Source organism: Amphibalanus amphitrite, unplaced genomic scaffold (genome assembly GCF_019059575.1).
Source record: "Amphibalanus amphitrite isolate SeventyFive unplaced genomic scaffold, NRLGWU_Aamphi_draft 000106F_arrow, whole genome shotgun sequence".
NCBI classification, from domain to species: domain Eukaryota; kingdom Metazoa; phylum Arthropoda; class Thecostraca; order Balanomorpha; family Balanidae; genus Amphibalanus; species Amphibalanus amphitrite.
Genome location: NW_024881601.1, coordinates 959607 through 969730, shown reverse-complemented (window position 1 = coordinate 969730; position 10124 = coordinate 959607). Strand labels below are relative to the sequence as shown.

At 56.0% G+C, this 10124-nt stretch overlaps 1 protein-coding gene and 1 non-coding gene across 2 annotated transcripts in view; both read right to left on the bottom strand.

Annotated features, from left to right (window-relative positions):
• Nucleotides 1-3938: 3938 nt before the first annotated feature.
• Nucleotides 3939-10124, bottom strand: part of LOC122380790 (E3 ubiquitin-protein ligase HECTD1-like) — an 82302-nt gene continuing 76116 nt past the window's right edge. Inside the window, exons 33-37 of the mRNA XM_043364260.1 lie at nt 7910-8064; nt 7358-7649; nt 6732-6967; nt 6297-6416; nt 3939-4795 (exon numbers count right to left, since the gene is read on the bottom strand). Coding sequence (XP_043220195.1) covers nt 4513-4795; nt 6297-6416; nt 6732-6967; nt 7358-7649; nt 7910-8064 — 1086 coding nt within the window. The 3' untranslated portion in view covers nt 3939-4512. The remainder of the gene's footprint in view (nt 4796-6296; nt 6417-6731; nt 6968-7357; nt 7650-7909; nt 8065-10124) is intronic.
• Trnai-aau lies at nt 5137-5210 on the bottom strand. The gene has a single exon. It is a non-coding gene; the product is annotated as a tRNA-Ile (tRNA).

The following is a 10124-nucleotide window of genomic DNA, read 5'->3' as shown; positions in this document are numbered from 1 at the left end:
GTTATGCGAGGTCAATGTGCGGTTCAACAGCAGGATGGTGCAAATGGTGCCGCACTACCAGAGGCGATATAGGGATGGATAAGTTTGGTGTTATGAAGATGCAAATATTCTGCCATTTTTATCCTTGTACTTCTTTAATTTCTAGCGACAAAAGACACTTTTGCCTCCGACATTATTATGAGGCGATATCATGCCTGTGCTGGTCCTCGTAGACCAATCAGTTTTCTTATTACACCCCGGCTCACGGTTTGTCGGAAGACCAGTAATGCACAAAAGTAATGGAATATCCCGTAGCCAAGAGGAGGTGGGTGCGTAGGTACGACCCCCTTCGCCATTTCGCCCCTAATTGAGCCGAAAACTCGTGAAAAAAGATCGCGTGCGCTGTTACGAGACGCAGGGGACGGTATCCGATTTTAAGGTCGTTTCGGGTCAACCAGTGACCCATGAGGCTAGGCCAAGTGCCCCAAGGTAGAGGTTCGGTTTTTGGTAAATAACTTCGCCAAAAATAATCACAGAGCCGCAATTTTGAAATCATCGTGTTCGCCATGCTCAGACGTGTCGAATGGCGTACTTTTTGTTTGGGTGAGACCAGCTTGAGGTGTTGACCTCGGGTCAAGGTCAGTTCAGAGCCACTCAGGTCACGAAGCTGGTCAAAGGAGGTTATATTGTAGGTATATCGGCTATCGCTCGATTCGACAGGTCTTCCTGAGTCCATTGGTGGCTTTCTTGACTCTCTGGCTCAATTTGAGCAGGAGCTATTGATGAAAAACTCATATACCAGTAAAACGCCTTTTGGGGCGACTAACGGAGCGAGCGAGAGGGTGGGCCTTGCACGTGCGAAATTTCGAGGGGGTACCTCCAACTGACTTGTACACGGCACTTTACTAACCGGTCTCTAGCGATGTGCCAAATTTGAGCACAATCGGCCCAGCCGTTCTCGAGATCTGGAAGCGGCACCCTGCACGTGCGCACGTGCATGGGTCCCAACTGACTTATGCACGGCACCCTACTAACTGGTCCCTAACCGTGTACCAAATTTGAGCGCCATCGGTTCAGCCGTTCTCGAGATCTGGAAACGACCCCTGCACGTGCGCACGTGCAGCAACACCCCAACTCTGGCACATGGATATGCAGTACCTAATGGGTGCCTACCTACATGCCAACTTTCAGCGCAATCGGCCAAGTAGTTACCGAGATATTGCAACAATTACAAAACTGACACCTCTTCGTTTTGCACGTGGCACGTGCATAAGGGGTCACCCACATGCATCGGGAATAGTCCAATACCTCGAAGAAGGAATGAAGCTACCCTACAAAAATTACCGCGTGTAAATCGGTCAAGTGGTTGCTGAGATATAAGCCTCGCAAAAGCGTCCGCACGGCCGGCCGGATGCTCAGAAATTTCCGTTAATCTAAGGAAAGACTCCGCTCGCTTCGCTCTCTCCGTAATAAGCCTAGGGGGCGGCACCCCCCCCCCCCCCACCTGCTCGGCCGGTGAGGGTTAATTAATTCTTGCCACCACCCATTCCTCGCCTTGTTCGTGTAACATGGACATGGCATTCCATCGAAGAGGTGATGCCGTAAAATACCTATACGGATGTTTGGTGCTACCTTCCTATCGACTACTGCAGTCCCCAGTCCCCCGAGGATATCTTCTCGTATGTAGTTGCAGTCACCAACGACTGCTTCGAAAGTCATATATGCCTGTGCGTTTTTGGACCCCTGAACGTGAGCTTAACGATCACATATTTCTCATTCTTATTCTTCTCATCACCTTTCCAATGCATAGAGACCGCTTTCGAGCATGTCTAATGGCAAATAATTCGCTTCTTATCAATTGTACATCCCATCCCAATTGTATTATCCCAAAGTCATGTTTCCGCTTTCCGGGATCTCATTCAGCCGCGTCCGTCGCTTTGTCTCCGGCGCCCCCCGGGACACTGTCACCACCGCTGTGACCCAGCCGTGTCCGCCGTACTCCCGTTCCGGCAGTGACCTCTGCGCTGACCGATCGGCCGACCCTGGCCCAGATCGGGCGTGGTCCGATCGTCTGCAGCCGATCGGCGCTGTCCGCCCCGCCGGCCGGTGTCAGAGTGACCCACAGACGCCACGCCCCAGTGCCGGCTCCCGTCCGGCGGCTGTCTGTCCTCTCACAATGCACGGCTCCCTCCCACATCCCGATATCTGTCTCCTGGCGGCCTCCGCGTTCCGGCGTCACCACTTATCTCCGCCCCACTCTCAGACGAGGCCAATTCGCGGCCCATTTGCCGCCGTGCTCCATTCAAACTAGCGGCAGTCGTTTAGGAGTATAACAGATGATGTCTTCGTGATAATCGTGTGAAAGGGTTGACTACGAGCTCCCAAACTACTCCACTTGGAAAGTGACGCTGTCGGAACCCCTTGCGACCGAGTTCCCATCTCAAGTCCTGCACAGACTGCACCCAGTCAAGGTCTCTGCTGTGAGGCGTCTATTCTCCGACGCACGTGCAGTACGAGCTCGGGTAGCCCGGCGCAGCGGTGGCCTACTTTTGCTCTGGACTCTGGAGCGCTGGCCGTGCGGGCCCCTGGGGCTCATCAGCTGCGCGCGCGCCCGCTGGCTTGATTGCTGCTGGAAGACGGGCCACCCCCCACCACTGACTTGCAAGGCTGCTGGCGCGGGCCGCTGTCCCAGTGCGCTAAGCAAGGCCGCGGGAACATGCTAGTGGTGGTTGGAGTTATGATTCAGCGCCAAAGAGATAATGCAGCAGGAGTTAAATGGAGTTACTTATTCACAACTACCCCGTAACGGCATGGCGGTGCCCCACGATCTGCCGAAATGGATTTTGCTGACCTCGTTTGACCTAGAACTCGCTGGGAAGATGCTGCTCATGGAGGCTCTGCTGCAACTATTAATCGGCTAGCAGCGTCCTGTGTTATTCCAATTAATTTCGGTTGTGGCAGATTATGAGCGATTAATCACAGCGATGAGCACAGTGAACTGCGATGCTCGATAATTGAACTCATAGTGAAGTCAATAAGAGGCCAAATGACCGAAATTGCGAAACATCCAGCACGCCCCGTGCCCCAGCCATATGACCCACCCTCTCTGACCTAATGATCGGAACGGGTCTAACAGCGGGGTCGTATTGTTCAAACAAGCAGATTTCGATATCCCCTACCCCACCTACAAAGAGCAATATCAGATTTCCATAACGCTTTCCGTTTCATCGCATTTATTACGAAAAATACCGTGTCAGTATCTGACATCTGAGCCATTAGTAGAATTGTGAAATAGCAAAGACCACACAAGCCATGGATCAAAGCTAGACCGATGTATACCATGAATCTGTAAATATGCCGACTGGCTGTCTGGAGACGCCGCCGGCCCACGCGGGTCACCGCCGCGGCCGGGGCGTGGGAAGCGCGGTCGGCGGCCGAGTCCCTCAGCCCGCCGCACTCCAGTGCAACCCGAGCCGACCGCCTGACCCGACCGTGACCCTGCCGGCCGCACGTGCCGGGGTCGCGGGAGCGACCCCTCCGGGTGGCCCGGGCCCTAAAACTGAGGATTTTACTGCGGGCGGTGGTGGATCCAGTCACGAGCGGCAGAAGACGTTCGCATGGTCTCGGCTAGAGGCCGTGGTATTTTGAGCTACATGACACCACGTTAGAAGTTGAGGGGAGTTGTGGATTGATGATTTTTCCGAGCGGACAGAGACGTCACAACGCGAGGAGAAACGTTGCGTCAGCGCTGCGCCGGGTTTTAGTACCGCCCGCGGTTTAGTACCGCCCTAACGGCGCCGCCGTGCCGAGACGGCCGTAGTCGGCGCGGCTGATCATAATCAGCTCGGCGTCGGCCGCGGCCGGAGCCGCCGCCAGAGGCAAGGTCCTGACATTGACCGAGCCACCCCTCTCAGTTTCTCTCCGCCATCCGTCCGCCGCCGAATCAACAAACATGTCTCTCTCAGTGCTCCGTATATTTTGTGTAAACCGATCTATAACGTATGACGAGAACGCTGCGCTAACTGATACGCCCACAGCAGCCGTGACCAAGCACAAAACGGGAACCGACTAAAAACTGAAAGCCGCCGGCCGGGCGGCGGGCCTGCGCGACACGCCGGCCGCCCGGCCGCCGGGCAGGAGCTCAGAGCACGGCGTTGTACTCGGAGAGGGAGGCAGCGCGCGGCACGGTACAATATACACAGTCCACCGGGCAGTACCGTACAACTCCGCCCGGCCGCCAACGCTCACCACTCACTCACACTCACTCACTCTCGCGTCACTCTCGCTCAGAGTTCGACACGATCGGCCACCGCGAGCCGCCCGCCCGTCCGCAGGGCACGCGACCGTCACACCCTATATTGCCAATAAACGATTAACAGCGGACACAAAGCATCACAGTACTTGACATATCGATCAGACGGGGCGGCGTGGCCACGCGCCGGCGCCGCCCACTCCGCCGGCGCTCGGCCGTCGCCGTCGAAAGACGCGTCGTCGCAGGGGGCCCGTCGCCGCCGGCACCGGCGCCGCGTCCGACTAGTTCAGGTGGAACCCCTTCTCCTGGGTGGCGGCCAGCAGCCGGTCACGCATGATCTCCTCGCTGCTGTAGTCGGGCAGCTTCAGGTAGTGCACGCAGGTGTTGACGCTGGGGAAGCTGCCGTCTCCGGCGTCCACCTTTTTGACGACGGTGAGCCGCGGGTACAGGTTGGCCAGCCCGCCGGGAGGCAGTGACGAGCAGCCGGTGGCGAACTGTAGGAACCGCTTCCGCTCCGGGCCAGTCATCTTCTCCAGGATGCTGACGAACCGCAGGAAGCCCGGACTGGGGAACAAGAAAGGTCTGAGGTCAGGTGATGATTTTTGATGCTCACTCACACAGGGGAATGTTAGTGGGAGGAAGACAACTGAGGGGGATACATTCATACATACATATTGGATTGTTGCAGGATGATGTTACAAGACAGCGGTTATTGGCGAGCAGCGTTACCGGGCGAGCGCATAACACCAGTGATGGTGTCTTTATAGAAGTGAGGCGAGTTAAAACACGACGCAGGTGATTATCGTTCCGTGTAAAACCACGGTTGAAGGTGATTGAAGCGATGAACCCGGCTATTTCGGCTGGGCTTACAGGGCTACAAAAAGGGTCGTTGGACAAGAAACAACTGGCCAGTATGGGGGTCGAACCCATGACATTCGCGTTATTAGCACGACGCTCTAACCAACTGAGCTAACCGGCCGGCGGACGCTACCATCTCACCACAGAGCCAAATACCAGCAGGTCTCTCAACTCAGCAACCGAACAAACAGCAATCGAAACGATTGCACGGCGCACACCCCAGGCCGTCTACTATCGCTTGCGGAACAATAACCCATCAGAGCGGCCCCAGCGGCCGCCCTAACCCCTCCACACCCATGACTTTCCTCCCTGCGCTCCGAACAGGCTACACTGCTCTGATAGAGGGCCCTGCACAGTCACGAAGGCACAATGTCCGCCCTGGACCTTACAGTACCTCCTTTGTAGCACGATCCAGCGATAGCATATCAATACCGGTACGGCACTCGCGCAACCGAGACATTCTTTGAAACATAATGGCACACACAGAGATACGATCACTTATGAAATCGGCCATTTCGACCCGCCCGCTGCCGAGCAGTCAAACGATACGTTCCGATTTCAGTACCTGTCAGCACGCGTCTCGGCGCACTCATTGAGCGCAGTGGAACCGACGGAGCTCCCATTCCCCGCAGTTTCTGACTCTGAGAGCCGGCAGTCAGTCTCTGAACGGAGCAGACCACCGGTTTACAGCACGGCCACCCACCACCGGCGCCGCTCGCTCCGATGCAATCGGTCCACTCGTAATCGCGGCCGGGCCCCGCGCCAGCCGCAGAGGCCGCGGGGGCACCGTGGCGACCGGCGCACCCACCCGCCCGAACGACCCTCGCCCGGCCTCACAGGAGATCGGCCCGCGCCGGCCTGCACGGGGGAGTGTCATAATCGGGCTGTGGGGGCGGTGACCACCGATTGCCGAACGATGGCCCGGCCTGACGCGACCGAAGCAATACCCAATGGTCGCAATACTGGGAGAGACGCCAACGCCCGGGCCGCTCCGATCATCTCCCTTTCTCCGTGACATAGAACGTAACGTATGTTGTGCCTCCACAAACCTACCAGACTGTGTTGCAGGGGATATTCGGTAATCCTCCCCCTCCCCGTCGCGGCCCGTTCGCTCACCTGTCTTTGCTATAGCCCAGTTTTGGCTCTGTGTAGCTGAGCAGGTCCTCTATAACTTCCCCTCCATCCCCGTCGCGGCCCGATCGCTCACCTGTCTTTACTGTAGCCCAGTTTGGGCTCCGTGTAGCTGAGCAGGTCCTCGCGGCTCCAGGCGGGCGTCTGGTCACCACACAGCATCAGCTTCACCTCGTCCGGACTGAACGGACGTAGTCTGCGCGGGGAAAGACGTCGGCGTCAGACCAACTTCCATGCAGTTAGACATGCGTCAATCCAACACTCTTCATGGCCTTCATGATTGATGATTATAATCAACATGTAAATCTGTGCTAAATAATTCAGCATGACAAATAATTTCAACATGTCTCTGACTTCAACCAAGACACCGATAGTTTATTTGAAATTCAATACCTCGAAACAGCAATCCCGCTACCCTCGCCCCACCCCAAACCGCATCCCACAGCCTTCAAACGATCCCCACGACCCTTCACCCCTACCCACCCCTCCCTCCTCGCTCCCCCAAACGCACCTTGCCATGGCGAAGACGCGATCGAAGCCGGCCTTGAAGGCGTCCAGCTGTCTAGCGACGCCGCGCCTCAGATAGAAATCGACCATGAGTTCCACATACTCGTCCACGTTTTCTTCTGTGACGTCTTGGTGGTCGCCGCCGGGCCGGAGCTCACAGCTCGTGTAGCCGAGAGAGCGAGCCGGCGACGGGAACGTCATGGTTAGAGAGAGGTCTTCTAGGCGGGCTGAGCCGTCCACCTGGTGATAAGAGGGTAGTTAGACAGGGTCAGTGGGGCGAGCCAGGGATCGCACGTTTGTTGTCATCACAAGTTACCGGACGGCGACCGCTTTCCCGTCCCTCCTCGACCTCTCCCAAAGCCTCGCTGGCTGAGGCTCGGCTACGCATGTCAGACACAACTTTTCAAAGGCTTTGGCTGGGACAGGACTCGAGCTCTACCCTCAGGGCACCGATATTTGTAAGACACTATACACTATACAGTATACACCATCATCACACAAATTCCCGTCTCTACAATCCCCTACCCTCCCGGTACCGCCTACTAACGGTGAGGTTGGCCAGCTACCGGCAGCTCTCCCCCCCCCCCCCCCCCCACACACTTCCCGGTACCGCCCCACTGATCAACTCACGGTGAGGTTGGCCAGCTGCCGTCGGCGCGCCTCGTCGCTCAGCTGGCCGTCCTGCAGGATGTGCTGCCGCCGGGTGGCCAGCTGACGCAGCTGCTGCAGCACGCGCGCGCGCGCCGGGTCGATGGCCACCAGATCGTCCAGACTGAGCACGTCCTGGTACCAGACGCCGCCGGCGCCGGACGCCTTGGGCGGGTCGAGCTCGAGTTCCTTCTCACTCTCCATCGAGACGAATGAGGAGGTCATCAGGTCGTCCTCGGAGGCCGGGGAGGTGGAGCGGCCGCCACCGTCCATCCTGGGCAGAGATACGAGAGGTCAGCGAAACGCAGGGGATATTTCACATGGCAGAGAACATATTCCAAGTTGACGCCAACGGTGTCAAGAGTTGCGGCTCAATATCTAACTCAATAATGGAGGACAACACGATCAATGATCATGCTGTAACTAGAGTCAAAGTCATGTGTCATACTAAGTAAACGGCAGGCCTGCCACTTGTGTGCATGTAGCATGACGCAACAAAGCATAACCAGCATCACGTTCCACTGCTGGCCGCACCTGCTGCTGTGCTGGGCCAGGTTCACCGACGACATCAGCTTGAGGAAGGGCCTGGAGAGCGGCAGGTCCACCAGCCGAGAGTCCTGCAGCACCTTGGCCAGCAGGATACCCAGGAAGTGGAACATGTTCACCGCACGGTCGCAGTGTTCAGAGTCCTGCGAATAACGAACGGGGGGCCGTCGGTTAGTTTCATTGAAACATCCCCAGTTGAAAGAACAGCTGCATATACCTAAGATATACGTTAAGATGACAGTTTAGTCGCAGGCTCTGATTTGGATACCGTGTTGGTGCGACCTGATTCTAATAATTCCCTTCAACAGCATGATAAAAACCAGTAAAACGCCTTTTGGGCGAAGGACGAGCGAGCGAGACAGTGAGCCCTGCACGTGCAGAAGGGCGAGAGGGTACTTCCAACGGACTTGTGCAAAGCACCCTTCTAACCGGTCGCTAGAGGTGTGCCAAATTTGAACGCAATCGGCCCAGCCGTTCCTGAGATCTGAAAACGGCGTTCTGCACGTGCGCACGTGCAAACGGGGTCCAAGCTGACTTTTGCACGGCACCCTCCTAACCGGTCCCCAACCGTGTGCCAAATTTGAGCGCAATCGGCCCAGCCGTTCTCGAGATCTGGAAGCGCCCCCTGCACGTGCGCACGTGCAGTAGCACCCTAACCGCAACACATGGGAATGCATTGCCTGGTGGGTGCCTACCTGTGTATGCCAAGTTTCAGCGAAATCGCCCCAGTAATTACCGAGTTATTGAAATGGGAACAAATTTGACACCTCTTATTGTTGTATTTTGCACGTGCACTGGGGGTCACTCACATAGATCAAGAGTATCCGACCTTTGGTAGAAGGGATGCAGCTACCCTATAAAAATTACCGCAAGACAATCGCTCAAGCCGCTGCTAAGATATGGGCCTCTCAAAATCACTACTTTTGCAAAACTGCTTGAACACCCTTGACTTTTCACGTGGCACGTGCCACGACGGTCACTGAGATGTATCAAAAGTAGTCAATTACGGGGTAGAAGGGATGGGGCTACCCAGCAAAAAAGACCGCAGGGCAATCGGTCCAGCGGTTGCTGAGATATACGCCTCTCAAAAGCGTTACAGGCCGGGCCGGGCCGCTCATACTGAGATTTTCCCCTTATATTGAAAAGACTTCGCTTCGCTCGCTGCGCTCGCTCGCTCGTAACTAGATGTAGCTATAAAAAAGTCAGCACATTTGCAATAAAGCCAAATATTGGGTGATGATAATTGCCAGTAAAACGCCTTTTGGGCGAAGAACGAGCGAGCGAGATAGTGAGCCCTGCACGTGCGGAAGGGCGAGAGGGTGCTTCCAACGGGCTTGCGCAAAGCACCCTTCTAACCGGTCGCTAGCGGTGTGCCAAATTTGAACGCAATCGGCCCAGCCGTTCCTGAGATCTGGAAGCGGCATTCTGCACGTGCGCACGTGCAAACAGGGTCCAAAATGACTTTTGCACGGCACCCTACTAACTGGTCCCCAACCGTGTACCAAATTTGAGCGCAATCGGCCCAGCCGTTCTCGAGATCTGGAAACGTCCCCTGCACGTGCGCACTGCGCACGTGCAGTAGCACCCTAACCGCAACACATGGGAATGCATTGCCTGGTGGGTGCCTACCTGTATGCCAAGTTTCAGCGAAATCGCCCCAGTAATTACCGAGTTACTGAAATGGGAACAAATTTGGCACCTCTTATTGTTGTATTTTGCACGTGCACTGGGGGTGACCCACATGCATCGAGGGTATCCTATTTTGGGTAGAAGGGATGCTGCTACCCTACAAAAATTGCCGCAAGTCAATCGCCCAAGCGGCTGCTGAGATATGAGCCTCTCAAATTCACTACTTTTGCAAAACAGCTTGAACATCCTTGACTTCACGTGGCACGTGCCACGGCGGTCACTGAGATGTATCAAAAGTAGTCAATTACGGGGTAGAAGGGATGGGGCTACCCAACAAAAAAGACCGCAGGCCAATCGGTCCAGCGGTTGCTGAGATATAAGCCTCTCAAAAGCGTTACAGGCCGGGCCGGGCCGCTCATACTGAGATTTTTCCGTTATATTGAAAAGACTCACTTCGCTCGCTGCGCTCGCTCGCTCGTAATTAGACAGAACCGACCCCTCGCCCTCGTCAGCTTTCCACAGCCCTTCTCTCTTCACTCTTCAGATTCCGCCTTACCCTGTCATCTCCAGTGCA